Source organism: Seriola aureovittata, chromosome 18 (assembly GCF_021018895.1).
Source record: "Seriola aureovittata isolate HTS-2021-v1 ecotype China chromosome 18, ASM2101889v1, whole genome shotgun sequence".
NCBI lineage: Eukaryota > Metazoa > Chordata > Actinopteri > Carangiformes > Carangidae > Seriola > Seriola aureovittata.
In genome coordinates, this window is record NC_079381.1 from 22,284,015 (window position 1) to 22,305,378 (window position 21,364).

Here is a 21,364-nt window from a genome sequence, read left to right on the forward strand (position 1 = left end):
TAGAATAATATGGAAATAGATCAAGTACTGCAAAACTGTATGCATGCAAATGTAGGCAACTTGTAGATTTAAAAACTTAAAGTACTATACATTGGATTATTGGATCACTTATACTGACGTGAAAAGATGTGTAGCACAGGTAGATTCACATGACATGTATTTATATACACACACCTATAGGCTATAGTATTCCATAAGATGCAGGTCGTGGTGAAGCTGATTTTACTCAGGTAAGGTACAAGTACTTTAAAATTGTACATAAGTACAGTAGTTGAGTAAATATACTTAGTTACTTTCAAATACACAAATATTGAACAACATGGCTTGCATGTGGCGGCAGAAAGATTTCTTTCAATGCTTACAGAAAGGGCTATTAATGATAGGAAATAATTATTATTATTCTGCATTACTGTCCCCATTAATTTACCCGACCGCATCCTGTAACCACTCCTGCGTCACTTCACGTCCTCTACACTCTGTGTCTCATTAAGCCGACCATCCAGCCCTTTAATAGCACACTGAGGGTAACAAGACATGTCTTACACTGGAAAAAATTAAATCGAACCATTTTAATATTAAAGAGACATAGCATCGTTCTATTTTATCCCCAAAAGGTTGAGGATACACAACATGTCCTGCAGCTCTGTCTTTGTGCATTGAAGAAGTTGTAGGAAACAAATTAACGAAACTTTCTAAAGTACAATGCCCAGTGTTGTTTTGTGGGTCAAACTGCCCTTTTAATGAGGACGTCCCAGCAGCTCACTCCAAGTAATGAAAGGTCCGTGTTTCATTTGTCTGAAAATGAAGATAATGTCTAAATTACACTGCCCATCAAAGTACAATGACCCCTGTTTTCCCTGGTTTTTATTTTTAGTGTTTGTGATCACTTCCATATGTTAACAGATCAATAATGCCCTCTAGTGAGCAGTGTTAGAAAGTAACAATATATTTACTCAACTTTAACATCCTTTACATTTTTTCTGATGTGATATTTACTATAGTCTGCTGGAGAGCCTGTTATCTCTTTAATCTCTTTACTATTTGTTACTGATTATTAATAAGTATTCTTTGCAGTTTTAAATGTCATAAGCTCATTGTTTTGTACAACTACCAATAAATTTGTGACAGTTTTAAGATAAAACTTGACCGTGTTGTTGTTAACGATATTTCAGTTTGGGTAAATAACCCAACAGTTACATGAACACTGGGTAAAGTTAACCCAGTATTACGTAAACCCAAACTAGGTCAATATAACCCAGCTCCACCTCAACCAGCAATCTGAATCCTTCTATGAAGAATCAAACAATCAGCCGAGCTGAAACCAACAAACTTTATTACATACTGCATGTCCTTTTTAGCATAATACATCAATTATCAACATCAGAATATATATGGCTCCGATTTCAAGGTACAGAAATCACTCAACAAAATACCCTGTTTGGACAAACAACCAATACAAAGTGCGCAAATAAAGTTGATTTCAAGTCAACTGCATCACATTACAGAACTGCTGTTGTGTCTTTAGAAAAACAAACAAACAAACAATGAATTAAAGCTTACATTCAGAAACCTCGGGAGGGTCTGTATTTATCATGGGACAGTATTCATTATCTCCTCTGGTGCTTACCGAAGCAGTGACCCCATGCATCGTATTAAACTGGCACACATGCACGCACACATGCACGCACGCACACACACACTCACACACACAGGCAACCATCCACACGTACACATACAAACTTGAGTATAAATACTGTATATTTGGCACCATGTTTTAGCATAGAACATAAAAAATACAACTTGCAAATACAACATTGTTATCATATGGAGGTAATATTTGATTTTGGCACATTACAAGAACAATAAAGGTTTAAAAAGTTCATGTAATCCTACTTATTACATGCATCAGTCTTCACTGAAAGGTTATTAAGTTAAGAATAAAAACCCACTTAACTGTATATAGCAAGAATTCCCTCAGCGTTTCTTAAAAATCCCCACCTCGCTCAGCCGGTTAGCTTCATGGAGAGCGTCTGACTGCAGAGATCCCCCATGTTATAGTGGTATCAAGCAGCGTACATGCCGAATGACAAGGAAAGCACCATATTTCAGAATGGTTGCAGTTCTTCAGCGCCATAATGAGCAATGTAAACAAATGGCAACGTATAAGTTGAGTATGGACTCTGTAAACCCTTAAAGCCAAGATGTCTTCAAAATCTAACTAAGACATAATCATATATTGCACTCTAGAAGAAATCCTAAGTCCTTACTGCACAAAGGGGTTGTCCTGGCCTGTTCAAACCATCACGACAAACAAAAAGCTGGTATATAGATATAGAATTAATAAGGTATTCAGTAATACTATGTTTATTATAACATCTCGTGTATATTAACATTGATATATAGATTATTTGAACATTATGATATGAAAGATACATATTTATAAATTGCTATGAATATAGGCGAGTGCCTCCGTTGAACAGACGCAGCGCCGGGTATAACATAATAACTATTCTATGATTACGTCATTTTCATCCCAAACAAATACAAATAAATGCTTCCACGCGCGCGGCTCACGGGAGAAAACCCGGCGTGAAACTCCATAGTGAATATGAATTGAAGCCTCCCATGCACAGAGAGGTTTCAATACAGGTCGGGACTGGTTTTCAAACAGGCCAGCGTGAACCTTAAAACCTCAGCATGCATGCTAAGTAAGCAGAACAGCAATCTCTGGTGGACACGTAGAGAAATGACAGAAACATCTCGATATATATTTTTATATATATATATATGTATATATACTGTAGGTTTTGTGTTCGATTTGTGGTGCCTTACTGGAAATATGTGAGCGCACACGACTAAAACACTAAAGTTTAAAGATTAAACTGGGGCCGCGTTGAACAATCTGCAATAAATAAAGTCAACAATGGCCCCTCGCCGACAACAACGCAATACAATTTCTTGTTTTCAGCCTCCCAGCGTCCACACATGTATATTTGCACCAACATATATATTAGATTCACATCAGTATTCTATCTTAGAGCAGCAGAAACACATACGCACTGTAAACTGTATGGACAGAAAACAAGGAACAGACAATTCCTTCATTTTGTGGAATCTGTGTTGACCTCAATCTGTGGTGGGGCACAGTACTATGTGTTGAGATGTGAGCTAGTGAGCATATCCTGGGGGGGAAAACTCCAGCTGTGTGTGTGTGTGTGTGTGTGTGTGTGTGTGTGTCTGTCAGAGACCAAAAAAACACACACACGTTAAGTTTTATGCCTAAGGCTTGACTTGGCAAGCTGCCCTGACTCCTTGGTAACTTCACTGTATCTTCCACAGATGTACCAAACCACCGATCAGAACCACCAACCCCTAACAGGAACAAATACGCAACACTAACTTTACATGTAAATAGCCTGGTTCCAAAAGACATGCAGGCAATGTCCACCATCACGGATGGCTAATTCACTAACAACTTTAACAACAAACCTTCAGAAAGCTCAATCGAGTTTTATACTCAAAACGCCAGCAGCATGCACTTTTGCGCGAATAAAATAAAATAAAATAATTGCCTGTAATCTTATTCATAACATAACTCCACGTTTGTCTATGCAAATTCACTCGACACTGGAATTGAGAAGCTCACAATATCCACAATCTGCAAGAAAAAAGCAAAAAACCGCATCAAGCCACGCTCTAACTCTAGTATAAGTCTACCGCCAGCTTTCTACAGTGACATCAGGATGAACTATCGTGAACTACCTGTAATCTACAACCCTGCTCTAACACAGTCTGCGTGTCCCGCAACATCCCACAAACAGAGGACGCTGTTCACTCCTTTCCCTCCGTCGTCACTCTGTATTCTGACACATCTGCTCCGCTCTGCACTGACGGCGCCACACCGGTGCTCACCTCCGTGTCCTTCAACTGAAAGCTTATGTGCAAGAACTCAAGTGGCATTTTATCACCGTGGGAGTGGTGCTGTGATGTCAAAAGGAAAGAAAAGAAAGAAAGAAAGAAAGAAAGAAAAGAAAAAAGGGTTTTGCACCCTTAATGTACAGCAGTGACGGTGGTTCTCGCGAAGGGACCACCGGGTATGACAATGCCAGCGCCGCCTGGACTGAGCAAACTGCAGCCACATGCAGCATCCAGTCGCAGGCAGGTTTGTCTCCCTAAAGCTGCAGGGGACGTTAAGATGCCTGAACGGAGCCCTGAAAGGACCACGATTGAGGCAAAATGAAGCCGTAATGGTCGAAGAGCTGCCTGGTTGCAAAACTGGGCCGCGCGAAGCCCGCCTAGAGGCCGGTGAGGTCCACGATCGCCTTGATGAAGATGGTGTCGTCGCGGATGTAAGAGTTCTTGGCGTCGAGCTTGGAGAGCGGGCAGAAGAGCGGACAGCCGCTGGCGATGTTCATCTCGCTCACGGGCCTCTGGAAGGAGGAGGAAGTGACGTCGGGTCGAAAGGCGTCGATGATGTGCTCCCTGTTGCTCTGGTCCAGCAGCATCAGAGTCACCTGGAGATGAGAAGGAGGGACAGAGGTTTCAAACAGTCTTATGTGTCTGTCATGTGGACGGAGCGAATATCAGCATGTGATATGATCGCACGTCGTCAAACAGCTTTTTCCTTTTGGATCTACATTTTATAGATATAGTTATTTTCAAATAACCTGAACTATCACTTTAAGATTACAGATTGAAATGAGGACGAGAAGAGCTGGAATGCAGGAAGACGAGACTCGTTTGGACCTGCGGGGCTGTAGTCGTCCCTCAACAGGACAGATGTATGTGAGAGATTTTAGTAAAAATGCTGAGAAACTAACTTTCAATTTCCCCACTTTAAAACACGTTTTGCATGAGACCACTCCGGCTTCTCTTCCACATTGACAGGGCTGCAAATCCTGCGTACATGCCCCTCGTTGTCTTGACATGTGTTACCTTCTGGTTGAAGGGCCATTTGAGCAGGGCGTCGCTCAGTCCCCTCATCACCACAAAGAACAAGGACAAGTGGCTGCCGCGCCCCGTCCCATCTCCGTTCAGATAGATCCGCAGACACATCTTATAGCCGTACTTACTGGTGTAGAAGGCTGGAAGAGGAAGAGGAGTTCAGCGTCAGTCATGAGGATAACAGACATCTGAACAGGCCGTTTAGACCAGGTCTCACTGTCCTCTGGTTTTTGACAAACAAGGACCAATGAAGACCTCTTATGTAAAATAACGGCCCCTGTTACCTGGTGAGAACATGGCGGGGGCTCGACCTGCGATGGCGTCCTGTCTCTTCTTGGCGAAATCAGAGATCCTCCAGACAAAGACGCCGTCAAAGGTAGTGGCGGACATTTCCCTCAGCCGGCCCTCCATCTCAGCCACCGTCAGGTCCTTCAGCCCCACCGTCCTCTCCAGCTGTCGCACCTGGAAAATAAAACAAGGTCACACGTTTGTCATTTAATCCATTTTATATTCTCCACATAAAAACTGAACTGAATTTAGACCAGGTTTCCTTCCAGTCCCACCTTGTTACTCAGCGCCTCGATCTTGTCCTGGTCCAGTTTATGCTGACGGTTGCTGGCCTCCATGGTGGTGGCGAACCTCTCCACCTCTCTGTTCAGGACACACACCACATTTTCGAACGTGCCGGCTTTGACTTCCAGTTCGGTGCACCTGCGGCCCAGCTCGGCCACCTTGGTCTTCTCGCTGTGGAGCTGGAGCTCCAGCGCCGCTCCCACCGAGCTGGGCAAAGGCGTGAAGGAGGTAGACACGGAGAGAGTGGGAGCCAGAGTGGGAGGCGGAGGGAGAGGGGCTGATGTAGGAGGACCGGGGGGGCCGGAGCTGGAGGATGAGGAGGAGGCGGCGGCGGCTCCCTGCACGGGAGGCCCAGAGGAGGTGGTGCTGAGCTGGGAGACTCTGGCCTCGAGCTCCCTGAGGGACTGTTGCAGTTCCACCAGTTTGTGTCCGGCCAGTTCCAGTCCCTGGGGCTGCAGGCCCTCCATGCTCACTTTCATGCCCATGATGTAGTGCAGCAGCAGGTTCAGGTGCTCGTAGGCGTAGGCGCGCTCATGGTCATGAATCTTTTCCTTCTCCACCTTCAGAGAGGGAGGCGACAGACTGAAGCTCAGAACTGGATTATTGTAGAGAAACAAATCCTGACCTCTGCTCTCAGATACAGTAAATACTGTATTTACTATATAAATACACAGTAAATACAGTATTTTTAGGACATTTCCTCTCTCTCCTGCTGATGCTTTTCATACAATCTTTAATCTAAATGTGTGAAAATATAAAAATCAGGTTACTCACAGACATGTCACATCCCACGACATGAAATCGACACGGAGTTCTGAATTTGCTGCAGAACTTAATGTGGTCCACATACTGGAGAAACAACAACAACAACAACAACAAAAGGACATTACGTATAATTTTATATTTGAAAAATCGTATAAATAATACTGCAGTTTGATGTAATGACAACATGAGGGACCAAGAGCTGCCGCTACATGAACACATTCACCTTCTCTCTGGGTATTTTCTTCTTGGCGCAGCCTTCACAGATCATCGGGTACTTGGGACAGATCTCATCATGCGCCTGGGAGAGAAACAAAGAAGTGACAGTGTTTCTGTGAATGAAACACAAAGAGCTGCTGCGACACGCTGAGCGTCTCCAGTGGAGATAAATCATTTCCCACCTTGATGTTTTTGAAGTGAAACGGCTCCTTGCAGTACTTGCAGTTGAGCGTTCTCTCCGGGCACTCGCGCTCGTTGTGGCGCTCCTGTTCGTTGAAGCGAATTCGTTCTTTGCAGGAGGGGCAGGGGATGATCATGAACTCGCACTTCCCCTCGTGGTTCAGCTGTAGGGAGCAGAGTTTAAGCTGAGCTGCTGTAACTGTCTACACACACACACACACACACACCCACACACACACACACACACACACACACACACGGCGAGGCTGTGGGGCAGACAGTAAAAACAAAGCTTTACCTACTGATCAAACAACGGCGTAAAAGCGCTCACCTCGTACTCTTTAATGCTGCCTTTCCAAGTGCAACTTTCATTGACGCAAACAGCTGACAGGTTTTCAACTTCCCTCCGAACTGCGTTGTCAGGAAAAGCCTGAAATAACAAGACGAGACAAAAGGGATCTGCTGTCACACTGAGTCTGAGCGGCGTTCGCCTCCTGTTCCATTATATTGATTATTTATGTTGAGGAAACGCGTGTATTGAACATGTATTTGTTTATTTTCTCCTTCCCTTGTCGGGGTGTGTGATCGGAGGAATTTGCTTCGGCGGCACAGACACAGTTTCATTGAATCTGAAAAGTTTTTCATCCTCTTTGCACGTTTATAAGTTTAGTTTGAGCAGCTGTCTGCTTGTTGTCTCTTTTCAGACTGCACATCTGTATATTTGAGCTAACTGTGAGATATCATCAATTGTTTTGTTTGTGTGTTTTGTGTTTTTACTGTTGTTGTCTTTTCTTAGACGATACATCACAATCAACACTACTTTCATATCTGCGCTGTGTTGTGCTTTTACAATAATGAAACTTACATTGTACATATAAAAGCTCAACTAGAGACAAGAGTTATAGCTATACAGCTATAAACATCATGTTCACGCTTTGTATTGGAACTATGTTAAACTGCATCGTCCCTATTAAATAAATGGAGAAATAAACTAAACTAAAAGAAAGGGAAATGAAAACATTGTGTTTGATCCATGTTCACTGCTCCTCGTGATGTGGTGGAAACACAAACAGCAAAAAGGGACTTTTATTTTGTAGTTTAGTTCCTGTGGCCTGGAACTATTTTGTTAAAAATGGGCTAAAAGAGAAGAAGTAAAGGATTATTTCCATTTTATGCCACTTTGTTTTTCTACTCCACTAGATTTCAATGGAAAATATTGTACTTTTTATTCCACTACATTTATATGATATAATTACTGGTTACTTATTTTCTTTGACGAAAGTTTTACATGTAAAAAACAAAATGAAGCCGGTATAAAATACACAGCATTATTAAGATTAAACTGGCGGGTCCCAACGCTTGCAGATCGATCCATTTAAACAACTGTTGGTTAAAAATTAGTATACAAATATTAGAGAAAAGTAAAAAGAAAGAAAGAAAGCTATCAACTATTTCATAATATCATATATAAAAATAAACTGCATCAGTCACAGAGGATATTTTTCAAATTTTTCAAGTAGTTTTACTTTGAAATCTAAATAATTTCACCGATAATACTTTTACTTTTACATGTAATGGAGTATTTGTACGTGATTATATTGGTACTGAAGTACTACTGAAGAACAGGATGTGAACACTTCTTCTACCACTGTGTCTGAGTGTGATGAGTTTCAGTTTCTGTGCTGAGAACTCGTCCCGACAAACATCTGACATTATTATATATAGAAGCAGATCGTCTGTTAGAGACATGAGACATCAAAACGAAAGCAGCTTTGTTTGTCCTGTGTTTCTTCATCAGTGTCTGTGGTTCCTGCAGGAAATGTGTTGCAGCGTCTTGGGGATCAGACGAATATTTTTATCATCTGAGAGCGTCAGATGAAGACGAGGAGGAGGAGGAGGAGGAGGAGGAGGAGGAGGAGTCTAACATCAGTGAGCAGCTCAAACGCCACAGCTGGTCTCCAGAAATATATGCACTGTAAACACTTCAATGCATATTTAAATGTTAAATTTGTTGTAATTGTTTGCATTTTATTAGATTTTTTTAATACTTTGTTTTTGAACAATATATATAAATAAATACATTTTCATAATTTAGAGGAAAACACATCAGCTGGATGGAGCTGATTCAAATATATAATAATAATCATTCAAATCATTTTTCAAGCTAAATTGACAAACATTCTTTGATTCCAGCTTTTCAGTTGTTAGAATTAAACTGAATATTTGGGGGTCTTAGGTTCTTGATCGATAAAAACAAACTGTGAGGACCAATTTTTTTTTTACTATTTTTTGACATTTTATAGACAATTAAACAAGAAAAATTTGTTCTTATAAATTATTGTTTCAATGAAAATACCACTGGAGCATCAATTGTACATTTTACATGAATTCACTGGTGCTTAAGTTACATCAAGAAATTCACTTTAATTAAACAAAAAGTCCGATTCAAGATATTTTTCAAGATAATTCAAAAATATTTTTCTTTCTTGGATAAAAATTCTTTCATACTCACACATCCTTGTTTCAGAATCGACGTGGGATCCTCAAAAATATCCTCTTTAATGCAGGCGTTGCATTTCTGGGGTCCGCTACTGCAATAAAAGAAAAAGAATATCAAAAACATCAGACACCCAAAATCTGAAAGTATCTAAGTACATTTACTCAAGTATTGTACTTAAACACAGGTTTGAGGTACTTCACTTGAGGATTGTACCCTGATACTTTTCAGAGGGAAATGTTGCACTTTTTACAGCTTCAGTCACTTTTCATATTCGGATTATTAAAACAAAATAACACATAAATTATGATGTTTTATTACGGATTAGGCCACGCAGCAGATTATAAAGTATTTACATAATTAAAGTACATAAGACTTGAGATCAGGACTGGGACGCTGCAGCAGGACACACCCACATCCAGACGTCAGGGTCAAGGAGCGATTGACGACCATTTGTGGCTGCAGTCTTATTGTTTACATTATATTTACATTTTAATTTCATTTTTTTGGATCTGTACTGCAGCAGTTCTTTCACACCAGCGTGTTGGATTTCTTCCGCCTATTTTGTTCGATGGATTAGCATTTTGAAATCCCACACAAAGTCCGATCAGATCAAAGTAAACCTTATATATAAGTGACAATGACCCTCAATCATAAATGTTTTTCTTAAAAATCATTCTGATCATTTTCTCTGTTAAAATGTTAAATTTAGTGTCAATGCATTTTGATTTTTAAGATAATACAGACACTAGATGCTGCTCTTTGTCTCTCCCTTGTGGTTAATACAAAAACTCCAGTGTTTCAACTTTTATTTTGAAAGTCGATGAACTGGATGACCCCTCGTTCAGACGGACAAAAGCGAGCAGCTTTGAATATTGTATCAAGAGAATCCCTGTTGCTCCTACAAACGTGGTTACACAGTTCTTCCTCCACGCTCAGATCGTCCGCTAACGCTCAAACCTCTCTCAAATCTTTTGTCCTCATTGTGTTTCCGTAGCTGCTCACCTCACTGTCCTGTTGAAGCAGTAGGAACAGAAGCGATGTCCACACTGGGCTTGAAATGGTCGTCTCAGTATGTTGTGGCAGCAGTTGCACAGGTGCTTGTCCTCCAGCTTGTTGCCCAGGATCTTCTTGGGGAAGCCGGGTTTATTGCTCTCCATGGACGAGGGAGGGGACGGTTCCTGTGTGGCCATGGTGTCTGTTCACACGTCACACCTGCGGAAGAAACAACATGTCAAGACTTTGAACAATTCGTTTTGAACAGTTGGAAAAGCGTTGGGTGATAAATTAGCTGTGGTGAGAACACTTTATTTCGTGGGTCCTGTATTTTCCGTCTAATTTCCTGGAAACTTTCCTCATGATTTCCTAAAATTAGAAAAAATTAGAAAGGATATTAAGATCTTTCTCTGATGGATATACGAACACTTTCTCCATGTAACTCATATTTAAATTGCAAAGGCCTTTTTAGAAATATTCTTATAATTTACAGCTAAATAGCTTTTCACAATTATGAGGAAATTAGCATTTTCATTATTTCCTCTGGGACCCAGAAACCCACCAGTACCGTAAGAGCTGAAATAATTAGTTGATTAATTGATAGACATAAAATTAACTGGAATCAACTGCTTAATATAAAATTATCAGGTAGCTTCTGAAATGTAAAATATTTGCAAGTTTCTCCAGTTTTCATTGATAGTAACTCAACATCTCCTGGTTTCTGAGCCAATGGTCGGACAAAAGGGAGAGAAATCTGAAATGTTAACTCCGGCTCCAGGGAATAATGGTGGATGTTTTTCTACTGTTTTCTGACCGGCAAAGGTTTGGGCACCTCATGACAAAGATGAGATATTTTGTTGATTTTTGAAGTGAAAAGAAGTAAATACAGAACCTGGGGGAGATACTGTGTCAACTGATTACTAAAGAAAGGTTCTTTATTTTACCCTCCACTATTATTCCTATAGCACTTTAAGCAATTTGATCCTTACAAAAATAACCACAAAGATTTGTTTTTAATGTTCCTATTTTTTTGCACATGTTGGATCACGTTGCATGAGATGTGCAAATTTTTAAATAAAAATCTATACATTTATTTATATTTAGATATAAAGGGAACAATTTCTAATAAGGCTCCGTAGATGCAATCAACCTCAAAGTTTCACTTGAATTATTAGCATCACAATGTACTTTAAGTACCAAAAGCAGAACGACCCAATTCAGAGTAATGTTGTTAATTATTGATGCATTAATGTGTGACTAAAGGAGAGGCTAATTTACCTTTGTAGCATCGCTGTGATAACGCTTCATTATCGATCTGTTCATAATAATATGAATCTGTAAAGTAACTAGTAACTGATGCTATGATGATGCTAGGAGTCTATACAACAACAAACAACTACAACTTCAACTGCAACAGTTAAAGTCTGAAACCAGGTTTTGAGTTCCTCCAAAAGACAAGATGGAGACAGAGCAGAGATCCTAGTTTACAAATGCAGACAGACACAGAACATTCATGTTGAGCAGAGCTGCGTATTGAACAGCTTCCTGTCGACACGTGTATTTGTTTATGTTTCTTTTCCCTGTCAGGATGTAAAATCAGCTGAATTCATGTCTGCACCACAGTTCAGTTTAGTTTCTGAGAAGAGTAAAAACCACGAGCACCGACGTTTATCCTGCATGTCGGCTTTTACACATCACAGATTCATCCGCAGATTGTTTTTTCTTGATTAGAAAAACTGATCGCTTGATCTATAAAATGTCAGAAAAACTGTCTATACTCATCTATCAACCGTCACGCAAACGTAGTGATTTCGGAGTCAGGAACTAGTGAAGGTTATAAGTGAGTGAATATAACGGGCAGCTGCTGGTAATCCAGCTGTGCCGCCTTTAAAAACACACTGTCAGCCATCAAACATGACTGTATCATGAGTGTGAAACCTTCCTCCTCCTGTGATCAATGGTTCCTCTCTGTGAGGCTGAGCATCACAGGCCAGCAGCTGAAAGGCCCACACCCTTTGTTTACATTCCCACTCTGCATCCATGGCTCCTTGTGGTCTACTTGGCACAAACTGATGATGATGATGATGATGATGATGATGATGATGGTGGTGGTGGTGGTGATGGTGGTGATGATGATGATGATGAAGCCTCTCCTTTCTAGTCCAACAATACCCGCTCAGCTAAGCCTACCCAGTAACGATGCTGACAAATCGCACATCCATTGTCTGTCCTCTGCTTCCTTCTCCTTCCTTGTTGCTAAGCTATCAGCATCCTCTAGTCAGGAGTGGTACCCAGCACCCAGCACGGCGCCACGCCCCTTTCAAACCTGAGGCTTCGCTGCCAGAGACACACCGTTTACTGGAAAAAGCCTTTTTCACAAACGCTGCCGTGTCGATCACTGGAGTTTTCACTTACCAGCGGTTTTTTTTTTTTTTTTTTTTTTTTTTTTTAAGTCTAAACTGTCATCGCGCGCGGAGGTCTGTGAAATCACTTTTCCCGGGTCGCAGGTTGACGCTCGTGCGGTGTGCGGATGTCGCGCGCGGTTCTGCAGCCGACTGGAGGTGTTTTCTTCAGCGTTAGCCACATAATATAGACGTGGTCCCCAAAAAGCGACGGCTGTTATTGTCCAATATCGCCATTGCACTTTCCAGACTGGGTGTTACGTCATGCGGTGGGCCGGACGCGGGTTGATAGGCAGACGAGATGTGGAGGCGCGAATCTGATTGGTTCAAAATTCAAGAGTGGGCGGGGCCTTTGAGTAAGAGCACAATAAATCCTCCGGGCAACAACATTTTAGAATTTAAAGAGGAATTATCTATCTATCTATCTATCTATCTATCTATCATCTATCTATCTATCTATCATCTATCTATCTATCTATCTGTCTATCTATCTGTCTGTTTTGGTCTCAGGTTTATTGCACTGTTGTTTATTTTTTCAATTTGCCTTTTATCTTATTTTTTCATTATATCCTCTTATTTCCATTAAATATATTTTATTATACATTTTTTATTATTATATATTTTTACTACTTGAGTGTAAACAATGTAAAATACTCTGAATTAAACTCCTGCTTAAGTCCGAGTGGAGAAATATTATTCAAAGTATCTAAAGTAAAATGTTCCCTGTGACTGATGGATTATTGTATGTGACATTATTAGATCGTTGATACAGCTGCATCAAAGCGTGAGCAGCTGCAGCTGCAGCTCCAGGTGGAGCTGCTTTTAACTACTTTATATATTATTCAGTAGTTTACTCCAGTGGCTGTCAACCTAGGGGTCAGGGCCCCTCTAAAGGGTCACAAGATAAATCTGATGGGTCGGAGAGACGATTAATGGGAGAGGAAAGAAGAAAAAATTAATGGGAGAGGAAAGAAGAAAAAATTAATTTCTGCAACACAATAAAGGATCATTTCAACTGTTTTTTTTTGTTTTTGTTTTTAATGAACCCATCTGAGAAGTTAAGAGGAGAAAAGTCTCCCCGAACTTTAAGATTTTACATGCAAAAGTTTATAAAACATGATGCAGTTATTGATTAAACTACCAAACAACTACTGGCAACTGGGATTCAACCACCTCTGTCAGTTATAATTCTGATTAGGTTTAGTTGTTTGCCTCCATTTGTCTGTGTTTATGTCAGAACTGCTCTCAAGAAACAGAAATACTCTTGAAGATGTGCATCAGAGCCTTTTATTTCACAATGGCGATGTAGTTATAAAGCGATGTAGAAAGGCACAGTTTGGGTTTAACACCGCTGAAAACACGAGCTTCTATTGCTCCTGAAACAAAATCAAAGTTACAGTGGAAATGTTCTCTGACGCTGACGAAGGGAAAAACAGGACATTTTAAATTAGTTGAAAATCTCTCCAGTTATACGAGTGAATAATCCTGTAATCTATAATCTATATGATTACAGACAGTTTTAGTCAAAAATCCATATTTACAATAAAAGCACAGATTAAACTCAGATGTTTTACTCTCTTTTGCAGATGGATTCAACATGTTTTCACACTCACGTGCAGCCGGACTGTATTCACAAACACCACACACTATCAGTGAAAAATGGCTGTAAATGTAATTAAACGACATCATACACACATCCCCTGCTGAGTGACTTATGTACATGACATAAATATAATTTATTGGCAATTTAATTCTAAGAAAAGAACATTAAACAGCACAAGTTGACCTTTTCTGACATGTTTGGAAAACAATGAAACAGGACCTTTGGACCTTAAGTAAAAATCCCACCATGGTGAAATGCATAATAAATGCTCTCAGATAAATAGTACACACACGCTAACATGCCGCTTCAGTTTACCCTCTAGTTACCCTCCAGCACAACTTCTTGTCTAAAAAGAGCGATAAAATAGTCCTGAGTGGGAAAAGGGGGAAAGAAGTTCTTATTGCACGATTTCAGTTAAAAGTTCACACCAGCTGAAGAGAGCTGTCTCGAACGAGCTTTGGCATCAGATCGCATCTGATCACTGCTGATCTGCACAGTTCAACCGACATAAATAATTGAAGATACAGCTTCTGTCCGGACAGTCCGACACGCGACCGGCTGCGTTTAAGTCTCTTCAAGCAGCTTCTGGAGGTTTTCCTGAATCTAGGATGACAGAACATATCGGACATCTTTAAAAGTGTGGAGATGTTGATCAATGTTTTTATTGTAGTTTTTAAACGGAAGTTTTTCCACATTTTGGAAAAATGTTTATTCACTTTCTTGCTGAGAGTTAGATGAGGACATGAGGCTTGTATTTTGGCGGGGGGCAGGGACTTCCTGGAGTCTTGTTGTCACTCGTTTTTGTGTGGGTTAAACAAACAAGATAGATGACAGAGCGAGGCTAGCTGGTTCTGCTAAGCTAAGCTAAGCTAAATGTTTCCAGCCTTTAGCTTGGTCGCACAGATGTAACAGTGGTATCAATCTTCTCGTCTAACTCTCAGCAAGAAAGAGAATCAGCTTTCTGACAAACCACAAGTGTCTTTTAGTTGCTGCTTTATGAAATGTCTTCGTAACATTTTGATCTATGACATGTGATCGACATGTTGACGTCAAACACTACTGAACAGAAGATATAAAAGATCTTTTTCACTGTGCAGTTTATAAAAGTTGGACAAACCTTTTCTAGCTTGAACAGGTTGGTGGACAGTTCTCCGTAGATCTCAGCGTTCACTTCATCCTGAGACCTGCAGCTCACTGCGTTCCTGCAACGAGATTTGCACTAAACCATCAACCAAATCGTGTGTTTTAAACCAAATGAAATGAAAGCAGCACGAGTGGATTTTGTGACTGTGACACCGGCATCAGGCTCTTACTCGTTCCGAATGTTCTCCCCCACCGACACCAGGGAGTTCAGGCGATGCTCCAGAGCCACAATCTTGAAAGCCATGTAACAGGAGGACAAGACAAGAACGCCGACTCTGTTCAGACACACAAACGCAGCCGAGGATGAGCATTCAATCTCTAACCACACAGAACAATCGCTGACACGCCCCGAATAATGGAAGTAAAGGCTCGTCTCGTCAGACAGCTCCGGGTTCTCGTATTACAGCATGATGACAGGACACTCACAAAACCAAATAGATGAGGAGGATGGCGTGAAGCGACACCGACTGCGAGGATTTGTCTCCACGGGTTGGTTTGGCTGAACATATAAACAACAGAAAAACAGAGAAATATTGATTTGGCTGTTGTTAAAATTGCATTTTACACCATTTTACAATTTGGAAACAGATGAATTTTGGGGGAAAAGCAAAGCAAAGCAAAGAAAAGAAAAGAAAAGAAAAGAAAAAAAGAAAAGATATTCCTTTATTAGTCCCACAGTTGGGAAATTTGCAGCGTTGCAGCAGCAAAGAAAGAAAGAAAGAAGAAAAAACTACAAAATGTCATTATAAAATACTTAAAAACAAGATCAATAGAAGATAATAACATAATATGTGCAATTAGATTTTTAAATACAACAAAGATAGCAGCAGGAAGCGGATGAAAAGTTGACGATTAGGGAAAATAGAAGAGAAAAAACAGTGCTACTCGTGTGTCGCCATCTTGAAACCCACAATATGTCGTTTTTTATGCTTCTTGTTTTGTGCAGATTAAACGACTGAGATTGTAATTAGTTAATTAGTGAGCTTCAGAGATACTGGTAGGTGGATTTTGTTTCCTTTAGACATGACCAGGCGAGCTGTTTCTCCCTGGTCTTTATGCTAAGCTAAGCTAGGCTAACCAGTTGCTGGAGTGGTATTCATCTTCTCATGTAACTCTCAAAGTATTCCTTCAAACCGACACATGAGGAAAGTGTCAGTGTGATTCTTGGCCATTGATTCTGAACTCAAGACGTGGTTGAAGTACCGTTGTTGAGGGCGGCTCTGTGTTTCTGGCCCGGAGTCTGCAGGTGGATGTCGGCGTGGACCGAAACCTCTCCGCTCTTCACTGCGCTCAGAAACGTGTCGGGGAGGCCGCCGAAGTCTGCTCAAGGAAACAAGAGAGAAACCTGTGACTCGAGCCCTGAGTAAATATTGACATCCTGACAGAGCGACAAGAAAAAAAACTGGCTCCATACTGTGAATGACATGAACAAAAAAGAGATTTCTTTCATTATTCAACATGAGCATCACTGTTTTCCTGCCAAACGTCTCCACAATGACAAAAAGCAAAGTCTCCGTGGCTCAAATTTCACTTGGCTTCTCTCCAGCTCTCTGCAAACGAAACACACCGATGACACCGGACACACCCTGAGCACAGGAGCGAAGGGAGGCTGAATGTGAACAGTAGATCAACGTATAAAGCATCTTTGCTCTCAGGGGGAAAGACGAACATGGAGCACACACCGGTTAGTTTGTCATAGTCTGGAGTCTGAGACCCGGAGCTGCTGCTCTCCATCATCTCCTGCCGCCGCTGCTGCACGACGCCGTCCAGGTCAGAGAAGTCTCTGGAAAAGTCCTGCACGGGAAGTTATAACACGGAGACCACATACAGAGTGAGCGAGGAGTTTCTATACGAGCTTTTTATCACTATGGAAACGTTAAAGAAAAATGATCTTCATGTCAAAGAGGACGGACGCACTGACCAGAGGAAGCGCCGACGGGCAGTTCACTCTGAAGCTGCTGTCACAGGACGAGGTGACGGGGCTGTTGCACGTCTTTTCCACCTGGAGGGACAGTTTACACATTTTAGCAAGAAGAATATACACAAGACATTTTTCCTTTTTTAAAGCAGAATTAAGAAAATATCTTTTGGCCACTTGTGGGCAGCAGAAAAAAGTTGATTAATTCTGTTTCTATGTTTCAGACCTGCTCTCGTCTTCATAGCGAAACATACAATTTGAAAACACTGAATCCTGTTGGGATGACGTGGTGTGACTGACCTCCAGGTGGATGCAGATGGATCTCAGGAGTTTGTAGGTGGTGTTTCGAGACAGGAGGGACACGAACACGTGCTGGAAAAAAGCAGTTTACAGTCACTTGCACGTTTACGTCACAGGAGGAAAAACTGACCGTGTCGTCGATCCTCTCACCTGGTCACTTGTAGTTTCAATCACAAGAGCGTTTGGCACTAATAATGCAGTTTTAGTTTTCTTGATGAATGTCACGGACACCGCTGGGATTGAAATCTGCAGAGGAGAGAAAATGTGCGTCTTAATCTTCACCGGAGAATTCAGCCACAAAAAACACGAAGTCAAATCATTTCTTTGTCTCATGTTTCAGAGCGGCACCTTCGTGTCTCTGCCGAAGACTTTGGAGTGGAAACAGATCCAGTTATCAGAGACGAACATTTTGCCCTGATACAACATGTCTTTCTGCAGGGCACAAGTGTAACCTGTGGACACACACACACACACACACACACACACACACACACACACACACACACATACGTCACGTTAAAATGAACAGTCTAACGTTTCTGTGCTTCTCACATTCAGATAAAGACAAACACTTACTTTGTTTGAGTGACTCATCTTTGCTGACTTCCTTGAATAACTTATGATACTGAGCGTTCGTCTTCGATAACTGCAAAAAAACAACAACAACAAACAGATTGTTTTTGTTAAGAAACTGCAAAAAAAAGAAGAAGAAAAAACTGTAAAATTTGTGAAAGTGGAAAGTGTTGGATCAGGATGTGTGTGTACCTGACTGGGCTGCGATTTCTTCCTTTCAAACTTAGTTTCAAAGTCACTTGGACTCAGCATCGGTGAAAGCTGCTCCACAGGTTTGAGTCTGAGGGAGGAGAGGTCAGTGTTTACGGTTGAGGTGGCGTGGAAACACCTGAGGAGGACAGGTGAGGCGGTCCTCCGGTCCACGCAGATTTATATCATCAGACAACAGTAACTGTGGGTCGTGCACGCTCTCACCTGTGGTTACGCAAGAGCTGCTTACACAGCAACAGCAGATCTGTCAACAGCACCTCAGTCATGCAGGTGTACAGCAGTGAGGAGGAATTATAGAGCCGGAGTGCATAGAGAGGATCCAGAGGCCGAGTGCTTCAACTCTTTGTTTCAGTGTCACATTTGTCTTTTAGATTATTCTCTGCTATGTGTGTAAATTAATTCTCTATGTCTATTTTAGTTTGTAAACTCAGTAATTTTACCTTTTTTTAATGTACCACAAATAGAAAATGTGTTTTTACGTCTGATAACTAAAGTACGATTCAGAGCGTTCAGAGAATCTGCAGTTCGTCTCAGTGCTTATAAATATTTAGATTTCGTCGTGTTTAAACCTGCAACTAACAATTATTTCAATTAACAAATAATCAGCTGATTATTTTCTCGATAAATTCATCTTTGAATATCTTTTTTAATATATTATAAAACAAAAGAGATAATCCTCACACTGGAGACGCTGGAACCATCACTTGAAAAATGACTTTTATGAGTTTCTTGGTGACACTTTACTTTAACCTCACTATACTCCTGTTTATAATCAGTATCTAAGAAGTACTTTCTAATATTCTATAATGTGTTTGTATGCAGGTTATTAATGGAGGCTGGTGTATAAGCAGATATAAATGATAATACAGTAAAACACAGTTGTAATAATATAAAATCTGTCTTCACAGGAGACGTAATAAAGTGTTAAAGTAAAGTGTTACCGGTTCGTTGTATGAGCAGGACTATACGAGCTTCCTCACCTCTTGCTGGCTGGTTTCTTCCTGCTCTCTGAGGGCTCGGACTCTGTGTCCAGACCCAGGTGGAGGTCTACAGGTGACTGTCCTCGCCTCCTCTGTCTCCCCTCACCCCCATTCTCCACCTCAGACCTGGACACAGGAAACAAGACACTGTTCTCTCTCTAACCTTTCAGTCTGTTGTCATGTTGTTTCTTGTTTCTGTTTCTGCATGCAGTATACTTTTGTTTTCCTTGTATTTTTTTTACTCATTTTATACATTTGTTTCAGTAACTTTTATCCATCTGAATGTCCTTTAATCAGCACTTCAGTCTGTTTAAAATGTGCTGCAGAAATGAACTTGACTCGACTCTTTTCCTAAAGACTGTCAAACTTGTCCTAACACATTCACTTTGCAGGAGTGGTCTCCTTCAACACACACACACACACACACGACACATAACATCTCTCTAAGTCATGCATACAACAGCCAAAGCTAAAAGAAAGTCTTTACCATTCATTACTGGAATGAAAACTTTTGGATCTGGAGTTTCTAAATGCAAATGAAGCCTCTCTGGTTCTATTCCGTGCCACGTACGCGCCACACTCATCCAGTGAAAACAACACAGCCCTTTAATTCAAATACATTGTTTGAAGCAGGATATGCATGCAAAATAACCACAATGCATTAGGCCTGAATCGCCTACTCTCAAGCTGGAGAGCGAACCCGGCCCTTCCTCTCCATCTCATCCACACTCACGTCGAGCGAATCCCGCGGGAGTCCCTGCTGGAAAGTTGCTCCGGTGTAGATAACGGGGTCAGAGGTCTGTCCGCCTGCTCCGTCATCAGTACCATCTTTTTACATTTCACAGCACATCTCCCGACACCGCTTCCCACCGCCGCCCTCGTTCCCTCATGTGACAGAGGCGCTGCAGGAAGCCTGGAAACGGAAAGTTTGGGAAGATCGCTCGATGGCCCGAGAAGCCCGACAGAGGAGGAGCCGGGAGAGGCGGAGGGAGGAGCAGGGAGCGACACCAGGAACTACAGGGAAGAAGTTTGAACCCCTGTTACAGGACTAAACCTTGCAGATACAGTTCCCCCTGTAATAACATAGTTACATTGGGGGAATATAATTTTCCTAACGCACACAAATATGAAAATAAATCACTCACGAGGTTGAATTTCGCGTAAAATCTTTGCGTAATAAGCTTAAAGTAGCTCGTTTCTACGTCACTCCATTACGCAGTATCTCTGTTGATCTACTTCTTTTAACTGTTTTTGGACTCACTTCACATTATCGGTCACAACACAGTGCGACAGAGAGAGAGCTCCAGCAGGGGGCAGCAGAGTCCAGATGATGTCATGTCTGAACTTTTCAGGTGAGTTTTACCCTCAGGTAACCCCTGGTATCAGTGATGGAAACTTAGAGCTACTTCATACTTTTACGTCACTACAACTCAGAGAGAGAGATTGTACTTTTTACCCCACTGTATTTATTTAACAGATACAGGAACTAGTTACATTTCAGATTAAGAGTTTACATAAAATATATAAGATTACAAAATAAAAATACATCTTTAAAGATTAAACCCAATGTTTTTGCTTAATGAACACTTAGAAAAAAGTCCAGTTGGGATCCTTTGACACATTTCAGACATTAGTGAAATATTTCTCATTAAACTTTTATCAAACTGTCCGAGGCCCAAACAGGAAGTGAAATTATCCGGTGTTTTAACACAAAGCAAAGATTAGAGAAAAGTATAAGAGATACATTTTTAAAAATTCTCCCCCTCTCCCATTAATCGTCTCCCGACCCTTCAGTTTTATCTTCTGACCCTCTGGAGGGGCCCGACCCCGAGGTTTGGAACCGCTGGGCTGAAATACTTAAATATATATAAAACAGTTCAAACCAGCTTCAACAATATAATGATAACAAGTGGAAATGTTCCTGCAGAACAACTACTACAGGACTTTTAACTTCTTGCACCACTGACAACAAACCTGAAGTACCACAGATAAAAGTTATATATAAATATTACATATTTTATCATTGGATTAATATTATTGATGCATTAATGTGTAAGATGCATT

At 41.1% G+C, this 21,364-nt stretch overlaps 2 protein-coding genes across 3 annotated transcripts; both read right to left on the reverse strand.

Moving 5' to 3' along the window:
- Positions 1-1,316: 1,316 nt before the first annotated feature.
- Positions 1,317-13,040, reverse strand: LOC130186853 (TNF receptor-associated factor 2-like). Of its 2 annotated transcripts, none has more exons than XM_056404155.1 (11): positions 12,587-13,040; positions 10,181-10,390; positions 9,191-9,269; positions 7,010-7,108; positions 6,681-6,881; positions 6,506-6,580; positions 6,292-6,366; positions 5,508-6,077; positions 5,229-5,406; positions 4,936-5,084; positions 1,317-4,514 (listed from the first exon to the last, which is right to left on the reverse strand). In XM_056404155.1, exons 2-11 carry the CDS (start codon positions 10,366-10,368, stop codon positions 4,296-4,298), a joined length of 1,833 nt encoding a protein of 610 aa, XP_056260130.1. In that variant the 5' UTR covers positions 10,369-10,390; positions 12,587-13,040; the 3' UTR covers positions 1,317-4,295. The 2 variants fall into 2 exon arrangements, with proteins under 2 accessions (XP_056260130.1, XP_056260131.1); XM_056404156.1 differs by having other exon boundaries at positions 6,681-6,842; positions 12,587-13,037.
- An 804-nt stretch (positions 13,041-13,844) lies between these two features.
- Positions 13,845-20,557, reverse strand: LOC130187042 (GRAM domain-containing protein 2B-like). The gene is made up of 15 exons (XM_056404472.1): positions 20,446-20,557; positions 20,034-20,314; positions 19,301-19,426; positions 18,303-18,390; positions 18,114-18,183; positions 17,886-17,989; positions 17,688-17,783; positions 17,538-17,609; positions 17,241-17,321; positions 17,002-17,113; positions 16,523-16,639; positions 15,746-15,818; positions 15,490-15,594; positions 15,294-15,378; positions 13,845-14,779 (listed from the first exon to the last, which is right to left on the reverse strand). The coding sequence occupies exons 2-15, from the start codon at positions 20,126-20,128 to the stop codon at positions 14,741-14,743; spliced, it is 1,263 nt and encodes a 420-aa protein (XP_056260447.1). The 5' UTR covers positions 20,129-20,314; positions 20,446-20,557; the 3' UTR covers positions 13,845-14,740.
- Between the last annotated feature and the right edge of the window lie 807 nt (positions 20,558-21,364).

What these genes read in the sequence shown, in the direction of transcription:
- LOC130186853 (XM_056404155.1), bottom strand. Translation starts at nt 10,368, where the DNA reads ATGGCCACACAGGAACCGTCCCCTCCCTCGTCCATGGAGAGCAATAAA. An exon ending in TGCTTCAACAGGACAGTGAG is followed by an intron (nt 9,270 to 10,180) that starts GTGAGCAGCTAC and finishes CTTTTATTGCAG; the next exon opens with TAGCGGACCCCAGAAATGCA. An exon ending in GCAGCATTAAAGAGTACGAG is followed by an intron (nt 6,882 to 7,009) that starts GTGAGCGCTTTT and finishes GTGTGTGTGTAG; the next exon opens with ACAGTTACAGCAGCTCAGCT.
- LOC130187042 (XM_056404472.1), bottom strand. Translation starts at nt 20,128, where the DNA reads ATGGTACTGATGACGGAGCAGGCGGACAGACCTCTGACCCCGTTATCT. An exon ending in AGATGAGTCACTCAAACAAA is followed by an intron (nt 17,990 to 18,113) that starts GTAAGTGTTTGT and finishes GTGTGTCCACAG; the next exon opens with GTTACACTTGTGCCCTGCAG. An exon ending in GGGGAGAACATTCGGAACGA is followed by an intron (nt 15,379 to 15,489) that starts GTAAGAGCCTGA and finishes ATCTCGTTGCAG; the next exon opens with GAACGCAGTGAGCTGCAGGT.